The 27,440-nt window shown below is 45.8% G+C and overlaps 9 protein-coding genes across 9 annotated transcripts in view; 4 read left to right on the plus strand and 5 right to left on the minus strand.

Moving 5' to 3' along the window:
* Pmar_PMAR013829 (UDP-N-acetyl-D-galactosamine:polypeptide N-acetylgalactosaminyltransferase T2, putative) overlaps positions 1-2,446 on the plus strand; it is a gene marked incomplete at both ends in the record, with an annotated part of 2,671 nt that extends 225 nt beyond the window's left edge. The window contains 9 exons of the mRNA XM_002774916.1: positions 1-350; positions 397-564; positions 615-757; positions 1,052-1,186; positions 1,392-1,529; positions 1,792-1,893; positions 1,950-2,107; positions 2,152-2,288; positions 2,331-2,446. Of these exons, the coding sequence (XP_002774962.1) occupies positions 1-350; positions 397-564; positions 615-757; positions 1,052-1,186; positions 1,392-1,529; positions 1,792-1,893; positions 1,950-2,107; positions 2,152-2,288; positions 2,331-2,446 (1,447 nt within the window). The remainder of the gene's footprint in view (positions 351-396; positions 565-614; positions 758-1,051; positions 1,187-1,391; positions 1,530-1,791; positions 1,894-1,949; positions 2,108-2,151; positions 2,289-2,330) is intronic.
* Positions 2,447-3,458: 1,012 nt separating this feature from the next.
* Positions 3,459-8,860, plus strand: Pmar_PMAR013830 (acylamino-acid-releasing enzyme, putative; the record flags this gene model as incomplete). The annotated part of the gene is made up of 16 exons (XM_002774917.1): positions 3,459-3,508; positions 3,565-3,756; positions 4,473-4,586; positions 4,632-4,771; positions 5,487-5,562; positions 5,610-5,663; positions 6,083-6,209; positions 6,251-6,353; positions 6,587-6,653; positions 6,922-7,056; positions 7,110-7,221; positions 7,722-7,780; positions 7,981-8,081; positions 8,128-8,268; positions 8,590-8,777; positions 8,828-8,860. 16 exons carry the CDS (start codon positions 3,459-3,461, stop codon positions 8,858-8,860), a joined length of 1,692 nt encoding a protein of 563 aa, XP_002774963.1.
* Positions 8,861-9,533: 673 nt separating this feature from the next.
* Pmar_PMAR013831 (hypothetical protein) lies at positions 9,534-11,422 on the minus strand (the record flags this gene model as incomplete). The annotated part of the gene is made up of 2 exons (XM_002774918.1): positions 9,534-9,634; positions 9,700-11,422. 2 exons carry the CDS (start codon positions 11,420-11,422, stop codon positions 9,534-9,536), a joined length of 1,824 nt encoding a protein of 607 aa, XP_002774964.1.
* A 1,511-nt stretch (positions 11,423-12,933) lies between these two features.
* On the plus strand, positions 12,934-14,219 carry Pmar_PMAR013832 (vacuolar H-ATpase subunit D, putative). The gene is made up of 7 exons (XM_002774919.1): positions 12,934-13,104; positions 13,154-13,269; positions 13,321-13,402; positions 13,455-13,538; positions 13,588-13,652; positions 13,706-13,884; positions 13,975-14,219. Exons 1-7 carry the CDS (start codon positions 12,955-12,957, stop codon positions 14,064-14,066), a joined length of 768 nt encoding a protein of 255 aa, XP_002774965.1. The 5' UTR covers positions 12,934-12,954; the 3' UTR covers positions 14,067-14,219.
* A 1,063-nt stretch (positions 14,220-15,282) lies between these two features.
* Positions 15,283-17,866, plus strand: Pmar_PMAR013833 (conserved hypothetical protein; the record flags this gene model as incomplete). Its single annotated transcript, XM_002774920.1, has 9 exons — positions 15,283-15,479; positions 15,570-15,753; positions 15,966-16,086; positions 16,164-16,316; positions 16,562-16,762; positions 17,110-17,255; positions 17,300-17,424; positions 17,477-17,638; positions 17,692-17,866. 9 exons carry the CDS (start codon positions 15,283-15,285, stop codon positions 17,864-17,866), a joined length of 1,464 nt encoding a protein of 487 aa, XP_002774966.1.
* A 639-nt stretch (positions 17,867-18,505) lies between these two features.
* Pmar_PMAR013834 (hypothetical protein) lies at positions 18,506-19,327 on the minus strand (the record flags this gene model as incomplete). The annotated part of the gene is made up of 1 exon (XM_002774921.1): positions 18,506-19,327. The coding sequence occupies one exon, from the start codon at positions 19,325-19,327 to the stop codon at positions 18,506-18,508; it is 822 nt and encodes a 273-aa protein (XP_002774967.1).
* A 110-nt stretch (positions 19,328-19,437) lies between these two features.
* Positions 19,438-21,237, minus strand: Pmar_PMAR013835 (hypothetical protein; the record flags this gene model as incomplete). Its single annotated transcript, XM_002774922.1, has 3 exons — positions 19,438-19,881; positions 20,052-21,050; positions 21,100-21,237. The coding sequence occupies 3 exons, from the start codon at positions 21,235-21,237 to the stop codon at positions 19,438-19,440; spliced, it is 1,581 nt and encodes a 526-aa protein (XP_002774968.1).
* Positions 21,238-22,904: 1,667 nt separating this feature from the next.
* On the minus strand, positions 22,905-24,248 carry Pmar_PMAR013836 (hypothetical protein; the record flags this gene model as incomplete). The annotated part of the gene is made up of 1 exon (XM_002774923.1): positions 22,905-24,248. The coding sequence occupies one exon, from the start codon at positions 24,246-24,248 to the stop codon at positions 22,905-22,907; it is 1,344 nt and encodes a 447-aa protein (XP_002774969.1).
* Positions 24,249-24,771: 523 nt separating this feature from the next.
* Positions 24,772-26,484, minus strand: Pmar_PMAR013837 (ctl transporter, putative; the record flags this gene model as incomplete). Its single annotated transcript, XM_002774924.1, has 7 exons — positions 24,772-24,931; positions 24,977-25,073; positions 25,115-25,246; positions 25,288-25,427; positions 25,482-25,628; positions 26,032-26,128; positions 26,409-26,484. The coding sequence occupies 7 exons, from the start codon at positions 26,482-26,484 to the stop codon at positions 24,772-24,774; spliced, it is 849 nt and encodes a 282-aa protein (XP_002774970.1).
* Positions 26,485-27,440: the final 956 nt, after the last annotated feature.

Genomic DNA, 27,440 nt, shown 5'->3' on the forward strand with positions numbered 1-27,440 from the left:
TTACTATACTTTCCTCTACACTGAACCAGAGTTGTTGGCCGAAATTCTCGTGGTTGATGATAACTCGGAAGATCCCCTAGAGCCTCTAGTAGTGCAGTCTTTCGATAAGGGCGGTGTGTTAGAGGATCTCACGCCTGAGCAAAAAAGAAAAATACGTATACTACGGCTACCAGAACGGGAGGGATTAATACGGGCGAAGATTATTGGAGCTGATTCGGCGAGGGGTACATACATACTGTTCTTGGATGGTCATTGCAGAGTGGTGCCGGGCTATATGCAATCTATGATAAACATGATAGCTAACAATGGGTATAAGACTATAGTAACTCCTATTGTTACTGATGTTAATGGTAGAAAAATGTCATCACCAGGAATTGAACCCGGGTGGTTTGGTAGGTACTACATGGGAGCACAGATCGATGGACGGTGGATCTAAGATGATGTTTGAATGGAACTTTGAGTTTTATTGGTTTGATGATAATAACGATGAGGTGCCGATAGCAGTGGGTGGTATACAGCTGATGACTAAACGGTGGTGGACTGAGTCTGGTGGATACGATCAAGGTAAGCCTAGTTGAAATCCCGGCGTATCGAAGTGTTGTTGGTGCTGCTAGGTATGTTGGACTGGGGTGGCGAGAATATAGAGCAGTCGCTGCGTGTATGGATGTGTGGGGGGAAGATATTGGTGGATCGGGAGGCTAAGATTGGGCACATTTTCGAGAGACCGGCACCGAAAAATAAGGTTCGAAGCGGACAGGTGAGCACATGGTCAACCACAGAATTTTGGGGAAAATTTGGGAAAATTTTCATTATTTTCTGGACATTTTTACCCAATTTCTAACGTTTTTATTTTTGTGAAGAAACTCATGAGCTCGGCTGTGGAAAACGAACGTTTATTCCTCCAACACTGATTTGGTTTCAATGGAAAGTGAACTATGTGAATAGTGCTTTTGGATAGTGACATGACTGGAAGCGTTGATTAGTTGAAACATGAGAACTTGAGTGTTACAACATGAATTTTCAAAGTCAATGGGATGATGTTTTCTATCAGGTTCAGCGTAATCACGCTCGAGCCGGTTTCCTATATCTCGATGATAAGCTGGATTGGTTTATGGATCATCATGGCGCTGCTGCATATGAGATGACTCATAATCAGATGGGGCCTCATATAGGCGATAGGCTTGCTGTAAGCCGTGGAAGGGGGAAATATGCACATGTGTCGGTGACAAAATGAAAATTTTGGGAAAATTCTTGTTGGGTTCTGTACACTTCTATCCTAGTTCGTATATAAACTCTTGTGATTAGCAAGGAAACTTCTGAGCTCAGGTGAGGGAAGCGAACGTATATTCCTCCAACACTGTGTGTGTTCGAGTAGGAGGAACAGTTATCAGGTACGGCATAGTTTACAATGCCAATCTTTCGAGGAAGGCTTCATGGATCGTTTCTGGTCGGTTTTCGAGAACCAAGGTCTGCTCCTTGATAAAATGCATGCTATTCGTCATATACAAAGTGGCTTGTGTTTAGCACTGGTAAGTACTGGTTTGTATAGTGCGGACCGAACAGTTATGCATATCTAGATGGCTTTCTTCGAATCGACTACGGACTGCTTTAAAACGTTGGTGTCAATCGATTCACATTGTTATCATGTTGATATTACTCAAAGTTGAATTTCTTGGAAATATTGCTTCGCATGAAGGCTTGGTCCACACTGTAGGGTCTTTAATCTTGAATCTACGAATGCTCCTGCTAAATGTTTACGTGTTGATAGAATTTAGTGATTTTGTGTGTTAGATCAGAACTACTAAGGATTCTAATGTGAAGGACGAGAATGCACAGGTAGAGTTGAGGTACATGCCTTGTGAGCCTCACGATACAAGGATGATATGGACCAGGGTAGTCCTTCTGTAGAAGGCTAGGAAGAGGTTTGTATCTCATCTCATTGTTATCAGACACATGCTGGTACTAGAGTGTATAATAAACGCTATAATCGGTGTCTTGATCGTGGGAATAAGCCCTTCGGTCGGGCCCAGCTGGTGGTGTACGGCTGCGATGAGCATCAGAGTAATGGCAATCAGCGTTGGTATTGGGACGGGGGCCGCATTTACAGGTGACACAGATTAGGAGTGAAGTCATATAGTTGTTTTATATCAGTCCGAATCGTCCGATTTCATCGTTCCGAGCACAGGCTGTGAAAGTTGATGAGAATAGTAAGGAAACTCTGTGTATGCTGGGACCGCAAGCAGATGGAAAGCAGTTAGAGGTGCCTCCCGAACAGGCATCTAAGGGAGGTAGGGTGAAGAGTTGAAGCACTTTACTGATATGTGTTGTAGATGATCTTGTTAAGGAGGCGAACAAGTACCCGCTGGTTTACATAGAGCCGTGCCGGGCCAGGCCAGAGGCTGGTCAGCGGATTTCAGCGGACCCTTTTGAGTTCGAGAGCATTTGAAGTGCAGTACTTGTTCATTTTTCCGAGGATATGTATTCAGCAAAGAAGGTTTCGGTAGATATGAAGTGAGTGATTGTTCAATTCGGTAGCAGTTGAAGAGTTAGAAGCGTCCCGACGGAGATTTGAACCCGGGTTCATTTTCGTGAGTAACTATATCCTTGCTTGTTTTCAATCTTCTACCGTTACTGACTGAATGCATTTCAAATAGTAGCATCACTATTATGTCCAGTTAGCAATATCTGTTCTTTCCTCCATTTTTGTCGATCAGCTTTAGTTCTAGTTGTTAATGCGTATGAGCCTTCGTCACTTCACTGTAGTGACGTAGTTATGGTTAACATCGCTTTGTGATAAATGTGACATTTCGAGACTATGCTAGCGGCAAGTTTTTCACTTTCATTCTGAGATCAACGACATGTGAGAATCGTGTGCTCACTCAGCAGGTGGAATTCTTTCTAGAGGAGCGTACTATGTAGGACTGGTAATAAACGCTGAAAAAATGGTAGTTATGGTTAAGAGGTTGGATGATAGTAAAGTCACTTAAAAGGATAGGGGAGAGTTATGGTAGAGTGGGATGACGGCAATTATGAGATGTGGTTGAGACTTGTTGAAAATAGAAATTACTGATGGAATATTCATACCGATACATGAGATGAAATATGTTACAGGAGGAGGAGGAATCGCGGATGACGAGATAAGGTGTTGATAGGCTCATCGACGGTACCTTGTGGGGCTACCTTATACCGTGGTAGAGCTGTAAAATCGCAGAGCAGGCAGGTGTAGTAGTTACACACAGCTTGCAATTGAAAAACCGAAAGCAGCCGTCAGTGTTTCGGATCTGCATGGACGAGAAAGAGTGTCGAGCGTAGTGTTCATGGATCCATGTTGATTGTTGCCGCATTGGCAGCTATTTTTGATCGCATTTAATGAGGTTAATTATGGTTATGCTGTTGTTGTGTTACTGCGATCGTTTCCCCTGTCGCCGTTGTTATTGTTGTTGCTAGATATTGCATTTATGGTTGTGCCTGTTATTATACCCGAGATTGACCCTAAACCGATCCCAAGGTGAGAGGGATAGGCGTATGCATGGGTGACCCTTGGGATTGTCGTCTTATTTTCAGTCCCGACCGAGTACCCAGCGAGACTGCATCGTTGAACGCCTCCGTTTGCTTTGTTACTGCGGTACAGGGCAGATGTCTGGTGCTACTGCGGTATGCGGCAAGCGATGCCTCTTCGGTTAAGTCGCAGGAGGGGGAGAGGCTCAACGATGATAGCAATTACAGTCTGGCTCTCACTACCTCGACTATTTCCATGTAGGGATACTCTACCATTGACATTGTCTCATATCTAAGTTTTGGTGACAATATGGAAATTTTGGGAAATTGTTATTAATTTCTGTACACTCCTACCATAATTTGTATGTAAATGAGAATATTTCGGGAAATTGTTATTAATTTCTGTACACTTCTACCATAATTTGTATGTAAATGAGAAAATTTCGGGAAATTGTTATTAATTTCTGTACACTCCTACCATAATTTGTATGTAAATGAGAAAATTTCGGGAAATTGTTATTAATTTCTGTACACTCCTACCATAATTTGTATGTAAATGAGAAAATTTCGGGAAATTGTTATTAATTTCTGTACACTCCTACCATAATTTGTATGTAAATGAGAAAATTTCGGGAAATTGTTATTAATTTCTGTACACTTCTACCATAATTTGTATGTAAATGAGAAAATTTCGGGAAATTGTTATTAATTTCTGTACACTCCTACCATAATTTGTATGTAAATGAGAAAATTTCGGGAAATTGTTATTAATTTCTGTACACTCCTACCATAATTTGTATGTAAATGAGAAAATTTCGGGAAATTGTTATTAATTTCTGTACACTCCTACCATAATTTGTATGTTTATTTCTGTTATAAGTGAGGAAACTCGGCAGCTCAGCTGAAGGAAGCGAACTTATACTCCAACATTGCCAAAGTTTGTTATTGGTTTTTCATTTTCTGTGGTTTTTCAGGACGTCGTGGGATTTGACTGATGTTGAACTAAAAGTTATCGATTTGACTGGTTCACACTATAGTTGTCCCGGAATACGATCTAAGAAATCCTCGAACAGTACAACACGCCAAAAGTAACAGTTACTTTCCAAGTCATTCGAATCAGTGTGTAGTGTCAGAGCTGGAGGCGGTGGTGGTGGCGGATCTCGCCTTCTTTCGCGACACTTTGGATTTTCTCTATCTGGGGTACAACAGGCCATCCCGAGTAACGAGCCCGGCTGTGTTCTGTTTAAGATGTGGAAAGGAGGACTTTGGCGAGGTGAGTATTGATGAAGAGGGTGGTCATTACTAGTGTGCAAGCAGCACGCTGCAGTTGACCATCTGGTCCTCTAGGAAGGGGAGGTTCGCCTCGGTGCGACCTCCGCATCCTACCTCCTGATGATTATGGTATACAGAGAATTGTCGGGAGAGGCTCATTTTGAATTTTCCACGTATGGCTAGGAACACATTCTCCGATCAGTTTTCCCATGTGAATGTTGTCACATAGGAAGACTTCCCTCATGGGGGGTCCTCACTTGCCGTAGGGTGGTTTATGCTCAGGCGTGCTCAGTACCCCAGTCTCAGCAGTGGAGCCAATTCTGGTCGTTTCACAAGTACTTTCATGGCCGGACACTATCAAGAGCATCGATGCTACTTTCGTCCCCGGTGAGCGGTTCGAGAGAAGGAATTCGGTATTGAAAAAAGCGCAAAAAACCCCGCATTGGAAACAGCCATTGGAGAGATATGTTGAGTCAGGCTTCGGAGTTTGTTGTTGGCAATGATGAAATTACTACTTCCCAATTCCAAATTGAGCAAATGAAAAAACAAATTGAAAGAATGGAAATGGATTTTTGCAAAAATTTTTATACGGAATTTTACTTTTACCATTTCGTGAAAAACTTCTATTGTGTGATGAGAGGATGTAGTAGGATGAACGTAATAATTTTATCGTGAAGATTAGATTGAAGTAGAGGTGGACTTTCCTGGTTCCTCAGAGCTAGGCCCAGTGGCGGTCGCTATCGCATACGGCACTACTGAGGGGGATGATGATGATGACGATTTGGAGGGAATGTGAGTTTGCCGATTTGCTTCCTCCCGAAGTAGTAGTGCTCTCTTAGTGTGTTCGAGCCCGGGGTGCACGAGGAGAAAAGGCCAGGTTGTGCATTGCTAAGGTAAGACTCGTTTAATGGAGTTTCACCCCCCTAGTGATATGAAAAACACTAGTGAAAAAAATCATATTTCACAAACCACTGCATATCACCGCGAATATCCGGTTTTCCACGAGAGTATTACGCCACTTATGAAACTCCAAGGTATGGGAAGTGTGGAGATTATGGTGTACAGTACGTGACATCTAAAAGGCGCAATTGTTGTCAGGCAGGTTTTCCTCAACTACATGGGGTTTTGAGCTAATTTTACCTTCACCAAAAATCTGATATTAAAATGTATGTATATAATCTTCAACATTGACCGTGTGGGAAGGTGTAGTGACTGAGTATAGAACTAGTCTTGTTGAGCGACGTCGGGCAGGCGAATGGTTTATGAATCTTTCGAAATTGGTGAGATTCGTTTTATCGTTTTTTTTTCCGAGATACGGCCCTCGAACTGGATGGACCGAAGCTCTAATTAATGACCCAGAGCTACTGCCCAGACTTGCTAATGGTGTGAAGATTGCTCGCAATGGGAGCTGGGCTGTATGGAGAGTTGATAAGACCGACGTAAGGATGTGTCGCACTGAGTTGTTAGTGTTGTCTTACAGTTGCCGACGGAGGCTTCCCTTGGGGATCTGATGATGGTTGATTTGGAGCCACCGCCCATTGGAGGGAAGGCGAGAGCGCTTACCACTGAGGCGGGGAATCTTGGTAGGTCTGAGGCTCGTCTAGCTCGATCGAGGATGATACTCTAATTTATGCAAATTAGGATGCTTAGTTGTTCTGATCCGACATGCATCGTCACTGAATTCTATCAACAGTAGCATCTAATACGCACTGTATTTCTAACATGGCAACGCCAAATTCAGTACGGAGTTAAAATGTATGTTAATTTCAGATGTATCTGTTTAGTACAAATTTGAATTAGTCTTCATATATTTCAGATCGTTATGAACCTTCACCTTGTGGGAACTACATTGCGTATATGGCGAACTACGTAGAGCCTGCAAGGTCGGCACCAGCAGCTTCGACTCATTTGAATTTATATGTTGGAATTTCCACTGACGATATGAACAAAACACGAGTAAGTGACAAAAGTGACGAAGTAGGATCTCGTGTGACACGTAGGCTGTTGCGGTGTCACATCCTGGTGAGCTCATCGTTGGATTTGGTTGGGTAGAAGGAGTTCCTAGTACCCTTTGGTGGACAGTACAGTGCGGCTTCCATAACAAGACGTAGTGGTCATCATGACTTGATCACCTTACAGTGTTTACGATAGGTACATCAGAGCCGTCAGTGCTGAGTTTAGTGACACTGATGCTCTCCTGGTCCTGTCTGTGCCCTGTACGACTAGAACGATGGGCTATCAGCCTGAGGGAGGAGTTTACGTTTACGGGAGCGATACGTTGAATGAGTGAGGCTACCGTGATTAGTCCGGCGCGTGGTATGGAAATGTGATCGTTTCAGTGCACTATCTCTAGTTGCTGTTGACGCCAAGACTGGCAAGCTAGCCGGAAGCATCCCTCTCCCGTACGACGTCAGCGCTGATTCCTTGGCAGTGACTGAGCTCGAATGGGATGTGGCCCCTGGGCATCGGTGTTGTGGTATGCTATACTACTTACAGCAGAGGGATGATGCTGTGTCCCGTCGGGATTGCCCGTTGGTGGTCAGTCTACATGGTGGTCCCTGCTCGAGGATCTCCCCTATTAATAAAGTTGGAATATATGCGAGGTGCGACAAGCGTGAAGCGTTGCACAAGTCAACTGTGTAGATATCGAGATCTCCTGATGGGAGGGTATAGAGTTTTCGTACCTGCCTTCAGTGGTACTCTGGGCTTTGGTGATTCTTGGAGTAAAGCGACTATCGGCACACAGGGTAAGAGAAACCGTCAGCTGCTCGTAGACGGATCTGATAACTGTGGCGAATTTGCATGGGAAACTGATTTCAAAAAATTGCTCTTATTCAAGTGGGAAATTCAAAATAAAGTTGCTCCCGGGAACATCGTAGGTTTCGGGATGATCCCTGAGGCCAGGTAGTCGCGATGTAGAGGAAGTAGTGAGTGGCATACAGCATGTGCAGAGAGAACTGAGAGGAACGCCAGCCGGTCGTGTTAGCCTTGTTGGTGGCAGTTACGGCGGGTGAGTTGTTGTCAAGTTGCTCAGCTTCGAATTATGAGGCTTGGGGTTTCCTTCTCAACAGATGATAAATAGATCTCGATCGTGCAGAGAATTCTCATAGTAGTTTCGGGAAAAATTGGAAGTGTCAAGTGGACACTATTGCTACATGTATCCTCTGTTGCTTACCTGAATTCACTCAGCAACATTTTGTGTTTCTGCAGATACCTCGCCTTGCGATGCGTCATACTCCATCCGGAAATGTTCCAATGTGTCGTGGCGAGATACCCGTGGGTTTCCACCAGATGGAACGGAGCAGAGACGGGTGAGTCTAAAGCGCCTTCCCCCCAACTTGTATAAGCATATCTCAGGTGACTTTACTTATGAAGATGAGTTTTGGGCAAACGAATCTGAAAGTACAGTGTGGCCGGTGCCGTCGCAGCTGCAAGAAGCTGATGTACTCGGCCCACAGGTTCTGCAGTTGCTAAAGGTTCCACTACTGCTCATGCACGGTAATCCTATAGTATTGATTTCATGGTGAAGCGAATCTCTTCAACGGAGTATGATAGTGATTGGCTATTGAGTGGAGTTTCACCCGTTTCACGTGAAGTGGCGTAATGCTCTGTGGAAACTCCGATATTTGCGGTATGCAGTAATTCTCACTAGTGTTTTTCACATCACGGGTGAAACTCTGGTGTATTCATAGCTCATCATCATTTTCAAGCCTTGTTGAGGTTTCAGCATGAAACACTGCTCAGTTAGTGTGAAATGCTAAATTTCCAAGAAAAAATACACTCCTTATGTGATAGTAATAGTGCTCCATATTTTTTCAGGGTCAAAGGACAACGTATGTCCTGTATCGAACAGCAAGGTTCTCTTCAATGTACTTGACAATCAACGAGGGAGCTCGGACGGCATGGCCGCCGATCTTCGATTCGTCGTGTTCCCTGGCGAAGGCCACGGCTTTAGAGGTGCCGCTGCGGCAGAGGCAAATATGAGGCAGCTCAAATGGCTCCATAAGGTAAGTTTATGTAACGCCAAGTCATTATGATGCATCTAAAGCCATTTCAGTTCATGCCGGTGACGGAGAATGTATCGGTTTAATTTTCGGATGTGTGAGGTTGATAGTGATTGTAGTTTCTCTAGATGCTCTGGGTTCGCGTTCTTCGGAGTGGTTGAACCCAGTTGTAGCAGTAGTCTACTCACTGGAACTCAGTGATTAACAGCGGATGTACCGAGTACACCTATTCAGTGATTGAATTCGCCACTGATATCGAAAGGCGAGTGACCACCTAGTAGGCGTCGTTATCTGGACGGAATGTACTGCTGTCCATGAGGGCACCGCCATTTTCCACTGCGATAGATTCGGGTATACACCAAATCAGTGTTAATATCAAGTATACCTGTTGGAAGGATGGATCGCCTTTCGTATAAGGAGGGAACGGGGGTGTGAGAGATACGCTCCAATGAGCATTCATACGAGGATACACCTCTGCATTCGACCACCACGTTATATATTCTGTGATACCACATTTCTTCAACTTTTCACACTCAAGTCCCCCTAAATCTCACGAAGCACGATCGATTATTGTACAGCAGCACGAGATATAAACTGTGTTGAATGTTCAAAAAATATGATAATATCCAAATCTATAGTGGCAATGGTTGAACGATGAATCTGGGCGGCCTATGGATGCCATCGTCTCGAGGGATAGGCTCATATATATGAGCATAGGGCAGAATCGTCAAGACGGTCTCGTGGCACAAGGAATTGCTGCTACTGGCCAGCAAACCAGTGCCGTTGGTCCCACTCAAATGGGGATGGATTCCCAGACTGGCATGCGACCTCGAACTCATCCTTATCGAGGGACCCAGTGCCTGCGAAAAGAAGTGAGAAGTATGGCACGATGGTGCAGAGCGTACATGTTCGAATAATCTTCCACTCACTAGTTCTTCCGCGTGCGCCAAAGGCGTCAACTCTCTCTTCAAATGGTTAATAGCCGCATCGGTCATATTCCGACTCCGACTCAACTTCAGCACGGATAAAGAGCCCATAGACTCCATGTCCTCGAGGAAAGCGTCACTCCATAGATCGTTCACCCCAATCAGCTCCAAGCGCTCCAAACGCACGAGCTTTCCCGAGTTCAGAATTGCCCCACACTCGTCCGACAGGTGCCATATGGAGTCCCGAATCGCGAGAACTCGCAGGTTCTCCGCAGCAGCATCCACTAGTGCGGCCAAGCCCGACGTCGCCAGGGAAGCAACAGCCGTCAATGTTATATCAGTCAAATGAGCGAAGTGAAGACTGTCACTGAGGGAGTATATCGGCGGCAAGATTACGCCTTGGAACATCCATCTCTGTGTTGGATTCTGGAACTCTTCCAAATGAAGTGAAATCAAATTCGGGGATAATTTCGGCAAAAGCTGTGCAAATACATTACCGCGAATATTCGGCGCTGCTCTGAGTCCAGTCATGTGCATAACAATAGGTCGTAGGGCCTCCTCCGGCATGGAAAAGGTATTCATCAGCTGATTGTCATCGATGAAGTCACACTCGAAGGCGTCCAATAAAGGGAGCTTCGCCACCACAGCAATCAAGTCTGTGAATGTCGATCGCCTCAGGCGTGTTTCGTCTTCTGCCATGATTGCCAACGCCCGCAAAGACTTAGCGGCTGATAGCATTTCCTCAACTACAATGCAAATGTCTTCAGTCAAATCAACAAAGCCAAGACGGGGATTGTCCGTCCAAGTGAGTCGGAGGTTGACCAACTGCTTAATGACCTCTTCTAGAGGACGGAGACACTCCATGTCAAGGGGGCCGCAAATGTCGAGATCTCGCAAGGGCATGTAGTCCGACGAGCACACACTATCCAGAATCTCACAGAACAGTTGGTAGGAAGCACTGTCCCGTGTACGCATGCACAGCCTCGTGAGACGATTAAAGTGCATGCACATAGGCAACGACTGTCGCAGCCTCGGCGTGCCGTTGAATCTCAATTTAAGCACCATTTGCGGCAACGTCGATGCAGCCCTGTACAAGATCCTGATCAGGCCTTGCTGACGTCGTTCCAAATCTGGACAAGAGAATTCCAATCCGGTGCTCGACCAGAGTAGAGGGTCCGTCGAGGCCTGCCAGAAGCCCTTGCATACAACAGACAGATGGGAAGAATCCCTCGTCTCGAGATAAGAGAAGATATAAACCGGAAGTGGCTGCACCAGGAGAGTCCGCCCGTCCCGACTGCGAACAGGAGGGCCGACTGGACTGTTGTTGTCAAGACCAACCGACATATCGGGTGGTAGAGATTTACATGGTTGGAACAGATTAAGAAATTTCCTCAATGCAATTGACATCGGATCAGGCTCTACTGATCTGAGTATTTGGTTGAGCCAGTCTGTCAACGCATGGGCGCGCTCGTTGAGAACGCGATCTGGCGCCAAGGAGGCGAATATGATCTTCTTGGGGAAGGCTATTTTAGGCACTTGCACTGGATGAGATAGAGCAAGGACGTTGCGCAGGTCTAGGAACTCCGAATAACGACGTGTTATTCGCCATTTGAAGGGCGCGGTGGCGAGGGAGATCTCTAGAGTGTAGCGAGTTACGAAATTGGAAGTGTGAAATGAGACGAATGACGCTGCATATTCGGGCGTGTTGGAATCGAAATCCATTGAGAGTTCAAAGACTACAAAAACACACTGCGAGAGTATGCAAAAAACAATCCTGATGCGTGCCGTTTTTCTTGAGTGGAAACTAAATTATAGTCGAACGTAGATTGCCGATGATGGCGATGCGTGCCGTGATCTCATACCCTTCCAACACCGAGACGAGTATATGAGAAACTCCCATCCAGTTTTGGAGGAATATGTAGATGTTTCCTTTCCTCAGCTGAGCTCAGGAGTTCCATCACTAGTTATAGAAGTTCACATACGAAGTGTACAGAAACCAACAATTTTAATCTCTCAAAATTTCCTCACAATTTTCATATTTTCACCAACACATGTGGTTGATCATGTGCGTATTTCCCCCCCAAAAAATTCTCACCGTAAAAAGATAAAGAAGAACATCACTTCTCGGCAAAATAGAGTTAATGAAAATTCCATCAGTAGCATTACCCTTGGCCGAAGACACTGCACTACTTTGACGTACTCTATCACCATCATCACCATTATTGATTTATAAACCATTGACGGTTTCTGAAAGGGCCTATTCAAGTTCCTACTAAGAGGACCTTTCAATAGGAAAGTGAATAGGCTTCGATTCATACCACACCAAATGGAACTACTCGAAATCGGTTCAGTTTGAAATCGATAAACTTCCAGAGTTACAGTCGTTATTGCTCTACTTGATAACCTTCTTGAATGTTTTGATTTCAACAGCCTCACACGAGCGAATCTTCCTACCCGACCGCCTCCCTGGAGATTCGTCTCGAAGTGTTGCGGTTCAAATATCTACGGAAACACTATAATGTTATAACAGCTGTCATCAGTTCGAAGCAGTCTTCCAAGATGCAGGTTGACATTAGCATAGGCGTGCTCGAACTCTTCAGCCCTCTCGAACGCCTTCAATTGAAGTCGGTATGCTTTTGAAAAACCCAGCTATTTTATGAAAATTTTGGGGAAAAATAAAAAAAAGTATTTTTCCAAAAAAAGCGGGTAAATTAATGAAAATTCGGTTAAAATATTAAATTGCCCTGGAAATGCTGTAGCCATTGTACGAACAGCAGCTGATAGAAGCTCACTGAGCATTTACGACTGTGGGGAATTCAACGTTTTCATCACTTCCTCATATTGCTCCGACCGGGGATCGAACCCGGGTGCATCGATAGCATCGATAGGCCCTGGCTAAGACTCAGCTGAATTCTTGTAGTCTTGCATTATCTCCACGCTTCTTGCTGCGCTTTCTGCGCTGAGGCTTCTTCTATCCGAAACTACCCTCGCTGTGCGTGAGCGTGATGAGCTTTAAGTGAGAGCCTTTGCTAGCTCTCTCAGTATCTACAGAGTTCATTCTGTGGACTCTCTTGACCTCGTGCCTTGTCGTGGTGTTGATGGGAATGTGTAGTTGCATTTTAGCGAGCTTAACTCGTCGAGCTCTGTGATGTAATCTCTTGTAGATTTGACGGGAAGTCAGCTGTGTAGTTCCCGGGAAGAATTTCGACTTGTTCTTTGTTCAGAAGTTTTTTCCGGTTTAACCAGTTCTCGAGATGTCCCAGCAAATGCCCCCAGCCAACCGTATGACCTTGCAGACTTTCAAGGCCAAGGGTGTCGGCGCCAAGAAGGGCCATAGTCTTCTCAAGAAGAAGCGTGATGCCCTTAAGAGCAGATTCTCGCAGATGCTCAAGGAAATCGTCGATGTAGGTTTGGCAATTGTATAAGTGCTTTTTCATCATTCCTTCTTGTCAGACTAAGAAAGCTGTTGGCGAGAACATGGCTGATTGCTCCTTCTCTATTGCTAAGGCTAGATGGGCCGGCGACAGTGATTTCGTCCAGACTGTTATTCAGCGAGTCAAGAAACCTAGGTGAGCTTGCTGGTGTAACTATTCAGTCTCCTGATCTCATTTTCTTCTCAGTGTCACTCTGAAGGTTTCAGCTGAGAACGTTGCCGGTGTCTTCCTTCCCAAGTTCGATCTTCAGAGGGATACGACGTTGGACGTAAGTCGTTCATTCGATTTCATCTCATCGGTATCATTTCTTTTCACTTCAGGGCCCCATGATGAGCCTTGGTGCTGGACAGGGTGGCCAAGTGATTCAAACCTGCAGACTGCAACATGCCAAGGTCCTTGAGCTCGTAAGTGCTTCCTGTGTATACTTGTGAAATGTGACGACTTCTCCCTCAGCTCGTCAGGATGGCCTCCTTGCAGACATCTTTCATTACTCTAGATGAGGAAATCAAGATGACTTCGTAGGCTAGTGTTGGTATTTCATGTGGCTGTTGTTGATGTTTCCTGTCCGTAGACGTCGTGTGAACGCTCTCGAATATGTGGTGATTCCTCGTATGGAGACAATTATTCACTTCATCGAGCAAGCTATGGACGAGCAAGAGCGTGAGGAGTTCTTCAGAGTGAAGAAGATTGTCGAGAAGAAGAAGGAGAAGCAGGCTAAGGAGGCCGCCGACCGTGCCGCCGAGGGCGGAGGTACGTGTGTGGGAACAAGGCTATCACAATGGAATTTTAGTCTCCAAAATGACGATGTAATTCTTCCCTCAAATGTTGTGTGTTTTTCAGAAGCCGGTGTTCTTGCTATGGCCGTGGGCAACGAGGACCAGGTCGGCACCGCCTTCGATGACGTGAAGAAGGATGCGGAACTGGTGTTCTAAGAGCATCGGTGTAGCTGTCTAATATCTTCGTTGGCTCAGTGGCTTGTTCCCCATAGTGGTCGGAATTTCTTCATAGTCTGTCGCATTTCTTGTGACTATTTATCCCCTTCAACCAGACTGTTCAACTGATTGTGTGTGGCTGATGCCATCGCACGTGACTGTTATAGCGTGTTCCTCCCTGCGAAGATCATCACTGTGTTCTCATCGAGTTGTTAATTGTTTGGCCGTATGGGTCGGTATAGTAGTAGAACGTGGAAGGCTTAATTGATGTAGTAGTTACCGTTCTGGTGGTTAGTCGGCTCAGGGAGGAAGCTTAAGGGCGTTCTAGATATTGACAGTTTCTGAAACATCATCCCTTGCGCTCCTATTGCACGTCACCTAATACGGGTGATACTTCCCATCCCCTTCCTATTATACATAATAGATGATCGGCTGTCGGTGGGAGGTCCATGAATTCCAATTCAGCTATTTGATCCTGGTGAGTCTGACTGTCATTAAAGCTAGTGGTGTTGGAAAGGATGCTCCGGGTCAAGATGGCCACATGTTCGAGGCGAACCATTTCGCCCGAGCCGCACGCGCCATTGATGACTGTGCGTCTGCGTGGTGCTATTTTCGCACGCAGACCCGAGTTCTGGTGTAGATCCTCTACACATTCTTATGTTGTGTTGAACAATGACGCGCATTACAATGAAATCTCGCTGCCTGGTCTCGGGTGTATGAGGGGGAACTTTCATTCAGGCTCCTATCAATCTCGTATGGGCTTTTACTGGGTTGGTCTTGAAATGTTGTAGAGCCGCCGTCGAGGAGGTTGTAGAGAAAAACTACTTTCTTCGATATGTTTAAGTTAATGCGTGGAGTGATATGGAGGTGACTTGGTTGAAAATAGTCGGCCAAACTAGAGAGAAATATTTGACAAATCCGTTGAATTGACTAGAGTGAGAAACGCAAAAGTTTTCTTACCCATTATACATAGATGAACTCTTTTATTTTCAAGGGCAGCCAAATATCCTCATATGTCAAGTCTCTGACCATCAAGCATAAATCTCGAATTTGTTGTAAACCTTCTTACAAGGGCTTTATTCTCGGGTTTAGTATGTATTATATGTTCATTTCTCAACAGGGACTTGATCCTGGATAACGTTTGCGAATCATGTGAGAGTCGGCAACTCTAACTTGGTAAAAAATCATCATTCACCGTTCGCTAGCGCTGTTAGGAATGTTGATCCACGTCGCCTTCACCAGTGGTACTTTCGCCTCGCCAGTAGCTGTCCAGCGACGGTATCTATCGTGGTTGGGCAAACAGAAGAGTAAGGCTCGGAACTTGGCATTACATCAACACAATCAATGGATGACTGAGCTGCAGGCGGCTAATGAGGGTGACAAACAGATATGGATGGTTGACAAACAGCTAAGGTCGCGACACGGGGGGGAGTAAACCGTGTTTATGGATTCTCATTCGAACTCTGGTTATGTTCCCTGTGATGGAATTGATCGCGGGTTCAGGACACCGAGGCAACGAATAGAAACCAAGTTTCGATACTCCTCACCACATAAACAGAAGTCTCAACAGCTGGGAGAAGTTCCAACGGGGATATGGGCGGACGAGGATGATGAAAATCTGACGAGCCTAGAGGAGCTCATCAAACCTACGTATCGGGGACCTGTTTGCAACGTCCCTGTCGAACCGGTAATGTTATCAGTTCAGTGTTGGCATATGCTCAACTGCATGTCTTGATTTTGAGCAAATTTCTGCGAAATTTTTCCTATACGAATTCACATAGCAGTGTACGGAAAGCAAGAGAACTTTCATGGTGTCACCAAAACTCGTCGTTCACTATATGCATATTTTCTCACATTGATTCGGTCGGTTGATATGAACCAGTGAATGGCAATTTTCAGTTCGGGAGCATCACGGTTCAGCACGGCAGCATTTTTGAATGGCAAGGAGATTGTCTGATACTGCCGATGTCACCGAATATCATGCCTTATAGAGGCTTGCCACTCGAGGCCTTAGAAAGAGGTAGCAGGGCGATCACTCACTTTATTTTTTTTCGGAGTGTAGGGTGAATTCCGAATTGATTTATCGTATGTTGTCAGGTGGTCGCGATCTCATCAAAGATGTTTTTGGATTTGTCCGATCGGACGAGTCTCTTCGGGAGCAAATAGAGCCTCCTGATCTCGGCCCCACTGTGAAGGCCAACTTCAATTCAGGTTTACCGGTCGGAACAGTGATACCGGCGCCTGCTCACGGTAGTCTGCGATAGAAATCTGTCGGTTTGACTTCGACTTTTCACCAATGATGTTAGTGTATGTAACCGATTTCATTGATAATTTTTTTAACAAATGTGAACATATAAAATTACTCGATAGTGTACTATACTTCATAGTAATATATACGGCTTTGTACTCGCGATGTAATAATAGGTATCGAACTGAACTCGCCATCGTGTGGTATGTGGCGAATTCGTCCAATGCTGTTATATGGCACCGCTCAGGTATCAACAACGTAGCGGCAGTATTCTTCGTAGTTATGCCATATTTTTGGCAAGGGTCGAGTACAGATGCTGAGAGACGGTTCAGATATGCTATCCGATCGGCATTGGAATATGTGTCGTCTCACGCCGAGATCAGATCAGTTGCCATCCCTCATTTGGGGCGGGGGATCTTTGGGTTTGCCGATCATAAAGGATCGATGGGTAATACGTATACCATTCAAAGGTTAGTATTTACTCTAATAAGGTAGCTTTGGAATTGTGGAATACTGGAGTTTCACTCCAGTTATATGAAAAACACTAGTGAAAAACTTATTTCACGACCACTGCATATCACCGCCGTTTTTTTCACCGAGTTTTACGCCACTTCACGTAAAACGGGTGAAACTCCACCGTATTATTAGCTCGACTTGCTAGAAGAATCTTATTAGCGCATTGTTCGCGGCCTGGTCTTACATGTTTTAGGGCGGCAATTGGTCGAATCCAGCTGTTCGGTACACTGCAAAAGATCGAGCTCTCATATACTGGCGATGCTGATGATGTTAATATAGGTCCAACGATGATTATGGCAGAGGAGGCCTTCGATGCTATACTATGCCGAGATCGTACTAGTAATATCAACTACTCACTGCAGAATGTGACACTCATCGGTATCGACAACGACGTGGTGGAGATGATGCGAGATAGTTTATTAATGGTAGTATATAGTCGAAATTGTGATAGCCATCTTAGTACGGTTAGGTCGCCGAACGGACCTTTCCTGATAAGCAAGTGGAGCCTGCTGCGTTACATCAGGGAAAGCTGGCCAGGCGGCTCATTATGATGCACGATATGCATGAGCTTAATCTAACTAGAAAACGCGATAAGTGCGTTGTTCGGTCGGGGGGCATTTGAAGTTGAGAATTATGTGAGTATCAGATACAAATTTAAGAAGTACTCGGGTGTCATCCGGAACAGGGCAGACCATTGGCGTGCTAATATTATGCCGTGGGTATGGAGATCACAGAAAGTTAATATACCACCACCTTTGATGGTTCGGAAGAAGACTGGCGCGCCTCCAGCTATTGGAGAGGACACGAGGTGTGTTGTTACTTGTGAAGAATCGATCACCACGTATTTGTGATTTTGTTTAGTTCACGACTTCAACCTAGAGGGCGACCACACTATTATACGAACGTCAGTCACTGGCTCTTCCCCACTGACACACAGTCGGGCTTTAAGAGCATACGGAGAACAGCTGGTGGACGATGGGTTGGACAGTCTCCTGGCATGCCCAAGACGCAAGACATGGTCAAACCTCGAGCTTAGCTTGTATGTTTTGCATGTTTGTGAATCTGGTTTCTGTGTAACAAGAGGATGGTTGTGTGCATTTACATAGTCGGCTTTGGAAGCAACTCATCACAATATGCACAAGACTCGGCCAAATTAGTAACAAATATCCTTACCCAAAGTATCAAGTAGTAGTAGTGTAGTACCACGAATAGTGTAATGTAATGGTAACATATGTATACTATATAATGTCTATTTTATTTGTCAATCGTATTAGTATAATGGAGTTTCACCCGTTTTACGTGAAGTGGCGTAAAACTCGGTGAAAACGCGATATTCGCGGCCTGTAGTAGTCGTGAAATATGTTTTTCACTAGTGTTTTTCATATCACGGGGGAAACTCCAATACACATAATATCCTATATGTGCCAAACTAATCACGCAGTGACAATCATTGGAACTCAACAGTACGAACAACGGTCGAAAACCCCTATGAGAATGGAAAATGACCAGACGTACGAGACAGTAAATCAAGAGTTGTTGAATTCGATGCTGCAGCGTTAAAACTGAACAGCCACAGCATCACGGTATTTTTATGACGAACTGAGCAATACACAATAATTTGCCACGAACAAGAGATATTTCAAGAGAATACATTGGAGCGCTTTAATAATCGACCCTACATGGTCGGCTTGTTCTTCCTCTGGTTAATGGAGGCCTTACTATCTACCACAGTGTGGTCCGATTCAGAATGATCTGCCGAGTTATCAGCAATCACTTGTCGACCGAAAATGTTACGCTCCAAAGTGCTCCATTTCACGGCGAACGCCGTCAAAGCATAGATTGTGTGATAAATCCTGAATCCACTTTCCCTCTTCAGTTTACGTAGATCACTCTGACCGTCCACAATATCAACGAGATAGTCATTACGCACTTCCACCAGAAGGTCAGTGCACTCTTGTACTTGCACGTTTACATCGTCAACGATGGGTTGAATCTCAACCTTCTGTCCAGAAGAAAGCATTGGTGATATCGTCTCGGCCGACTTCCCCACAGCCTTCTGAAGACCATTTATCGCTCCTATAAGCGGACGCAGGGCTTTCCTTGCAGATGGATCCGCCAGGAAAGGCGCTGCCGAACCCAAGGAGCTGCTGAGCACCAACGCATCACGCAAGACTTCCGCGATCAGTTCTTGCTCCAACATAACTCTGCGATCAACATCCAAGATTTTTGTGAAGGGACCGAAGACCGCGATTTCAGCCCTAGCGTCGCTCTTGAGAGATTCTCTGTTGGCTAGCGACCGATATATCTTCAAACCGAGATCTTTCACGCCCTCAGCAAGCTCGTCTCCGGCGACTGTACTGTCATCATCAGGTTTAATGGACACCACTAATTTGAACTGGCGCTCAATCTGGCTCACCACATCCTGCAGCACACGCCCGGAAGCCCGGCGTAGCTCATCAGAGGCAAACTGTGGGAAAGCAAGGATGCTCCCGGTCATGGCGATCACTATTCCGCACAGAGTGAAAGCGATACGCCAACAAGCGTTATAAAGCATGAAACTCGTCGAACCAGTGAGGAGTAGCGAACCAAAACCAACCACGGTGAAAGTCAGAGGGAAGACAAACCAGCGTAGTCGACCCAAGGTACCGCGACACGACCCAGTCTACCAACGAAGCTGAAGATCAGCAGCTCCAGCAGAAACGCGGCCTTGTCTCCAGGATTGGCAGCGATACATATAAGTGAACACACCGCGCCCAGTACGGTACCAATCGCACGTCGCGTTCCCTTGAGCAAAGATGCTCCCGGGGTCGGCAGGAAACACATATAGATGGGCACTACCGACCAGAAAGCATGCATTCTAACATTTTCGCTGTATGTCGCCCAAGCTGACAACGGCAGTACCACACAGAAGAGCGCGATACTGTAACGTATTGGGAACTTCAACCGACGACGCAAGTCAGCCTTGTCCTCGAGGTCAGCGAAGAATGGTTTTTCCCACCATCCAGCAAGAGCGCGCCCAAAACTAATAAATGGACGTACGTAAGAACGAACCTGAATAATCGTTCAATAAACCGATCTCGAAACTCAGAAACAGCGATTTCAGAATCGCTTCTTGAACGTATAATACGCTGCTAGAATCGATTCTGAATTCCAGAACAAATTCAATTAACATCGAATGAAACTCTCACAAACAGACGTCACACTAACTGTGCTCGACTCACCTCGTTGTCGCCCTCATAAGCCTTCTGTCCCTCCTTCACGACGACTTCTCTGTACTTCTCCACAAGGTACGCGAAATACACCAGCGAGCCCATAGCATAGTGAAATCGGATGACCTCAGGGGTAGACGGGCCGTTTTCTATACCACTTTTGGCCACAACCATTCCGACGTCTTCCAAGGACCTCAGCAGACTGCCCTCACAGTCGCCTAGCTTCTGCTTAAGCTTGCCGTTATCATCATCAGTATTGCCCTCAGCCGTCCGCGACAACACCAAATCGACTTCAGTTCTTAGCTCCAGAAGGTCACCAGCGATGGGTTTCCACAACTGGTCTACCACAGCTGGTTCAAAGTCGCCCATCTCAGTGAGACTCTCATGAAGGGCGAAAAGCTCTCCCGACATGTGGAAGAGAATAGTAGCGACATCCGGGGGCAGGGGACTTCTAGCAAGATTCACACAGATACCACTGAAGCGTTTCTCAGCAGCATCCAGGAGCTTTCTGTGCGTGCCTCCACTGACGAAGTAATCAGTCAAAATTCCGTTGAACCTAGCGGCCTCGTAAGCAAACCTCATCTTAGCCGGCGGACCAGGGGTAATAAGCAAACCGAAGACCTTGAGAATAGCCAGCAGCACCAGAGGTAGGCAAAATGCATATATGGCCATAACGAAGGCAACTAGAGTCTCCTTGGCTGGTTCTTCAAAGTAAAGTGAAGTAGGAATGTACACGAAAGCCGAGGCAACGTTGGGCATGATATAATCTCCAAGTTTGCATCGTGACGTTGGCGTACCCAATGCGAAGAGAAGGCTGAAGGGATAAGTAACCACTGTGGCCCAAATACGGGAGTATTCAGCATTCAAGCACTGGCAAACAGCTAAGACGATTTGGTACATGATTTCACCGAAGCCGAATGCAAAGCAGAGGGTGATGACGCCTTTAAGACAGAACGTAGACGCGGCTCGCATGTCCATAGTAACTCCTTGAGAAACCACAGCTCCGACCATCTGAACATAAAACATGAATAATAACGTAATGGATAACAAGAGTGATTACAAGTCTGGGGACGAGGACTGCATCTTTCATATGGTAAGCATAGCAAGGAATAATGGCGAATCCAACACATGCTGTGGTGAATAACGCACTCGCCAGAGCATACGTTGAAACCGAGGAAGGCTCCTTGGGTGGTGACATGCAGGACTGAATGCTAAGCTGAGTTGAAAAACAACAAATGGCTGAGAGGATCTCGATAGCGTTACGAGCAAAAGCACCGCTACGGCCGCTTCAGAACAATACCACTTTAGAGCAAACCGAAATAGATCTCAGTGGCAACACCGAAACACCATGTAGACTGGAAACGGCCAGAAGATATGCAGCGTTTCATGAAGATATGGACGCCCAGTTTTGGAAGATATGCACATGTTCGACTAAGAAACTCGTTAACGACTTGTTACAGAGGTCGTTTGAGCATGTAGATATCGATCGAAGGCCTCCTCCGCCTCCTTAAGAGCAGAGAAACGTGATGATCCAATCATGTATTGCTTGTATGATGAGGAACGTTTCAATCGAACTCGTTAACGAGAAACGTCGTATTTTCGAATTTGCCTGGGAAAAAATTACGCTCCTTACGGGAGTTGAGGACGGTGAGGAAATCTTAGGTGATTCTTGTAGATTTTCATACACCTCCACCCTGAATCGTGTGTGAAAGAATATAATGCAATAAGGAAACCTCTGAGTTCAGCTGAGGGAAGCGAACACATTCTCCTCCAACACCAGAAGTCTGAAGTGTCATGAGTACGAACTTGCAATTCGACGAAAACACCACAGACTACCGACACAACTCAGCTGCGGCATTCCGATTGTGACCCGAGTTCGATTCCTGGGGCAGCCTTTTTTCTGCAAGTGACTTCGCAATTTCGAAGACAAATAGAAGCATAGAGCGTGTTAAAATCGTTCCGATTTCCGAGTGCTCCGTTTTCGAGTTCCGAGAGTTCATAGACTAAAGTGTGATCCCTCGGGAGAGCCCATTTCTCGAGTCGCCGCTGACATCAGTTGGGTCTCAGGAAAACACCAAGTATTAGGATGTTGCCCCAGTGACCAAGGAAGGCTAAACACCGTGAATCTTCGGATTTTGAGCCTTTCCGAAAACTTAGACTCGGAAATTAGAGAACCGGCTCCAGTGGAGTGGACTAAATTACGGACATGTTGGGCAATGTTCAGCATATAAGCCCATGCTTTGGGGGTTTTAAAACGCACACAACGATTTGACTGGGGTTCTGTTGTAGATTCGAAGCGTCTTTGGGCCAAAGAAGGAACTCCAGGGAGTGAAATTCGTCTTAATAACACTTTTCGTTCTAACATTAATTTCGGTCGAGCTACGAGATAAGTAGAAGGTAACGAATGCCCGCGACCCGGTGTCCCTGAGCTTCAGGGATTGATAACACAAGTAAAATGAGCTTATGCGAAGCTTAACTTATAGAAACTATCCCATGAAGGAGGGTAGAATAGCTAGGCTAGACGCTAGCTACTATTGTCTCCACTATGATAGTGGCACTATCGCATAATTGTGTCGGCGGAGCGAAGTGGAGGGATGAGTGTCATCACACCGAACATATAGATCGAGTACAGATGCACCCTTCGGGTACCCTACCTAAACTGTTTTGCTGGCGAACACAGAAACCTTTGATGTAACTGCATTAGTGATAGGATAGCAAGGGGACCAGAAATAATAGAATCCTCACTGGCAAGAATTTAACGCGGCAACCTATATTTCAACGAGGTCTGGCTAGTGTCTCTACGACTTGGGAAGAAACAACTCCGTCGTACTCGAAACTCAATTCGTGCAGTTTATGAAAAAAATGTTATTTCGACAACATCCACGATCGTGGTCCTCCTTGCTCATCGCTCCTCGTTATCCATTCCTCGCCCCTGTTATCCGTAATAACATATGATTCGTCAATTGGATCGTATCGTACAGCCCACTTGGGTGACCCTAGATCTCTGGAATCGTCTAGGCTTGCGTTTGCCATTTGGTCAGCGAAAAATTTCACCCCGAAACTCGGATCCCTCCATTTCGATTCCTGGCGTTCGTGACTTCGTAGTGAAGCCTCGGACGCCGACTGCTCCGGTCGCGATAAGTGCTCGCCCAGGATGCTCTGCTTTGTAGTGTCATTAATGGTATCCGTTAAACCAACCGCCAGGGGTTGCTGAGTGATAGCCTCTGTAACTTCGTTGTCGACGGACATCGGATCAGCAGACGAGAGCTCATTGTCGAGCTGCGCAGCTTGGCTAGAGTTCTCGCTCTCTGCAGTGACCACATCCTCCGAGCATAGCCTTAACACTTCACGAGTATCTTTCTCGGCATCAGCGATTTGGCTCACTGACCCTTCTCGTGTGTGCGGCTCAGTTACCACACTAATCTCGCTTCTATGATACTCCCTGTCCTCGAGAATCCACTTAGGCTCATTGACCGGTGCTCCCCTTGAAGTCACTTCCCTGGCCGACGCCGGTAAAGACTCGAGCAAATCATGTACTGGGCTATCGCATAGAATTTCATCATCATCATCATCATCATTGACTTCAGCCTGACGATGGAGTTCGGACGGACCCTGGGGGCTGTTCTCTAACACTTCGATGCCCCGGACATCAGTTTCGGCAACACTACTGGTCGCTGAGCTCGCATGAGCAGTTTCATCGGCGTTGTGGTTTTCACTTATTCCTACATGGCTTACTTTCATTCTCTTCAAACTCTCCTTGAACACTAGCCTCAATTCACGACTTTGCTCTCCTGATAGACCTTCCACGATAGTAAGAGCCTTACGGCAGAACCCTTCCGCAGATTCCACATCGACACCCTCGGCGACCAGCTGCACTGCATAGTTGTTGCAGGCGATTGCGTGCATGACGGCCAGACTCTCATCGCTTCCCGAACCAAGCAACTCCTCAGATGCCCCATATGCTAGCCTAGCGCTTCGAACAGCTTCGCCATAGTCTCCCGTTGCACTGCATAACTCACTCAGATTCATACAAGTGGCAACATACAGTTTCGCGGTTTCTTCGTTTCTGTCGAAGCTTATTGTGCCAATAACTGTTCGGAGGTATTCCGTAGCTTTCATCAAGTTCCCTTCTTTTTTTCTCAACTGAGCCATGTTATTCATAGTGAGTACGAACAGCGTTCTCAGATCTTTCGCTGCCTCAACAGGCATCGCCGCTGCGAACGCCTCGAGGCATTTCACTGCAAGCAACAGGCCCTGTTCTGTTGCCGTCTCGTTCAGTGCAGATACCACGCGACGTCCTAACTGTATGGCGAACTAACATACGCAACAGCTGAGCCGCTACCACACCTTCATTAATTTCTCTTTCTCCTTTGGTTTCGCTTCGCTTCCTTCACCGATTGTGTGCGTAGCTTTCAATAGCATCTCCGCTGCCTCAATTATCTGTTTGTTGTCGAGCCTAGCCTCTACAACGGTTATGTACAGCGACACCAACGTAGAGCAGGGCATCGTCAACTTCCTTCACAACTTTCTATTGAAAACCATCCAATAAGACCAAGTGAAGATTTCAGATGTTTTCTTGAGCCACAGGACAATTTGAGTTGCACTTTCCACCAAAACTAACACAATATAAGTAAGTACTTCAAGTCACACCTCGCGCACAACATGGCAGTGCTCGCGGCAGCTGCTTCAAAAGATCATGACAGTAAACAATAACGATGCATTCTCAACTTTTTCATCTTTTGCTATTCTTATCAAGGAATTTCTTGAGCAATGGAGGCGTGCACTGTGCTCCACCCGAGGCCTTGTTCAACTCCTCGTCAGCCACGAAGCATTGCAACATAGAATCAACGGCCAGACCAAAGACGTTCGTTATCAACTTGCCCACAACATACCTAACAATCAACAAGAATAGTGAAGGAAATTCCCCTTCAACTTACCCAACCACGACAAAAATGATGATGGGCACCACTGGGCTGTTGATTTCACCATCGTACATTTCTAACGTGATGAAATAACCAGCCGCGGCAGTAGCGCCTGAGTCCAGCAGATGTATGCTTTAAAGTGAGGTAAGTTACCGAGCTTACCCATTATGAACAGATACCCAAATAGTCGCACTGCATTTCCGATCGCGCCGAGGACGCCGATGCGTGCGGCGTTACGGAGGATTAAGAAGAAAGCATTCTTGGCACTTGTACAGAATTTAGTGCCTGCCACCACTGATGGGAGGGAATAATGAGAAATAGTTGACCTAGTAAAGCCGTCTGAATGTAGGCATTCTTGTTGAGGAACTTTATGCATTTCTCAAAGCAAGCCACACAGTAGCTGAGAATTTTGAACAGAACCGTCATAACTTTATTGTGTTGCAATTTAGCTTGCTTCGCGAGATATCTGAGAAACCGAGAGAAGTCCAATTTGACGGCCGTCGGAAGCTGACGAGCTCACCTCAGCCACCACTTTATGAACTGAACGATTGCCAAAACGAAGCTCCCAAATGCTAAGGTCCCCTGATGATAGATAACGGCATTCTTGATGCCGGTTCGGAGAGGTTTAGTCCCGAGTGAGCCCTTAGCATCGTTGGGCGTAAAATACCTGCGGAATTCTCCTCACTACACACACAGGCGTCGTAGCTACCAGTGTTGGAATATAAGTTTACTTTCCTCAGCTGAGATCAGGAGTTTCCTCACTGATTATAGAAGTTTACAAACGAATTTGGGAAGAATTGTACGGACGCCAACAAGAATTTTCTCAAAATTTTCATATTGGTATTTGGTATTTTCATATTGGTAGCTACAGTGGGAACCGAGTTTTATGCAAGGTAATATTTCCAAAATTTTGAGAGTTCAAAAGTCAACTTTGAGTAATATCAACATGATAACAATGTGAATCGATTGACACCAATGTTTTAGAAGCGTTCCGTAGTCTCTATTCGAACTGAAGAAAGCCTTCTCAAAAATCTTGATATGCATAACTGTTTGGTTAGCACTGTACTTACCACACACCAACGGCACCAGCAATGATCATCTGCCCGAAAGCTATGACAAATGCGTTAACCCAGAGAAGGGAAAAGAACTCATAAGCGAATAAGGCATCTAAAATACAGTGTGGCTACACCTATGTAAAGGTCAGAGCTGTACCCAAATTATATCTTGGTTCCTTGCACGCGTACACATTCTGAATAAGCCCGTTGTCGTCGGTATATCGTCCGCTACAAGGAGTAAATTGCGCATTTCTCGTAGCGACTAAGGATTCTCACTATACATAGACCCGAGATGGTTCAACGCATTCATCATAACTCGCCGCTACTGCGTAGTCTGTGTAGGTGCCTAGCAGACTACTGAGCGCCATACTTTGTGAACTGCGCGTGCACACCTGTCTTGATCTTGGCGTCGGGAACGTTGCTGACGGTAAAGCAAACGGCGATTAGCCATACTGCCCACCACCCCATACACTTCAAAGTTTGCAGTCTGAAAATTTTCTTTTTTTTCTGGAGATTTTTCCAGTATATTTGCTCACACTGGAATTATCATAACCAACTTGTTGTTGTAGACGAACTGTGCAGCGACTTTGTTCAGAGCGATGCCCAGCCGAATCCTCTTGCATAGACAGAGCAGTAGTAGAAGGTAAAGGGCTGAAATTCAGAGGTGCATAATTACAGGCTAACTCCAACTTGGAGTTATTTTCATATTTTTCTACGTCTGTTGTCTCTCAGCTATAGATTTCCAAACTGAGCAACGACAGATTCATGAGAAGGTGAACTCTAGGGGTGAGCAATAGCACGCATTTTTAGGTCCGCCACATTCCCGAGCTGTCGCTCATAGCCGACCAAGAACATCCCTCGAGCTCACCAGCAAGTCCGAGTGCGCAATACGACGCGTACTTAATCACATCCCGCTGGACATCATCCGTTATGGAGTAACCATCGGCACACTCAGAGCTTCCCGTTAGACCTGCTCATGTCAGTTCGAGCTGTATCTCCTCATGAGATCCCTAGGGGGGTAACTCACCGGCTTGTAGTGCCTCCGTGCCAGAAGAGAGATCTTTTGCAGTGTCGAGGATAGAAGCTCCCACACACTTATTGATGTATCTGCATGGCATCGTGCCTCTGTAGCTTCGAATAGTGCGATGTAGAAACTAAGTTCTCTTATGCATTCGTGCTGAAGGAGATAGGATGCTTCCCGCTCCATGCAGGATTAATGAGAATGAGAGAGTAGTTCAACGATTGCTTCAACAACTGAGGCTAGCGAATTCAGGTAGGACAGGCGACTCTAAATCCGCCAAATTCTCGTTGTATCGTTCTCTCTTTTTTTCGAGAAGGCCCAATGTGTTTGCATCGAATAGAATATATATACGTCTCGTACGACCGTCGAGATCAGCATAGCATCAAGCAACTTGAGATGTGTA

The sequence above is a fragment of the Perkinsus marinus genome, assembly GCF_000006405.1.
Source record: "Perkinsus marinus ATCC 50983 genomic scaffold scf_1104296957160, whole genome shotgun sequence".
Lineage (NCBI taxonomy): Eukaryota > Perkinsozoa > Perkinsida > Perkinsidae > Perkinsus > Perkinsus marinus.

Bases quoted from the DNA above. Each gene is read 5' to 3' on its own strand.
- Pmar_PMAR013832 (XM_002774919.1), top strand. From the start codon at position 12,955: ATGTCCCAGCAAATGCCCCCAGCCAACCGTATGACCTTGCAGACTTTC. The intron at 13,105-13,153 runs GTAGGTTTGGCA...CCTTCTTGTCAG, and splicing joins TGCTCAAGGAAATCGTCGAT to ACTAAGAAAGCTGTTGGCGA. The intron at 13,403-13,454 runs GTAAGTCGTTCA...TTTTCACTTCAG, and splicing joins AGAGGGATACGACGTTGGAC to GGCCCCATGATGAGCCTTGG.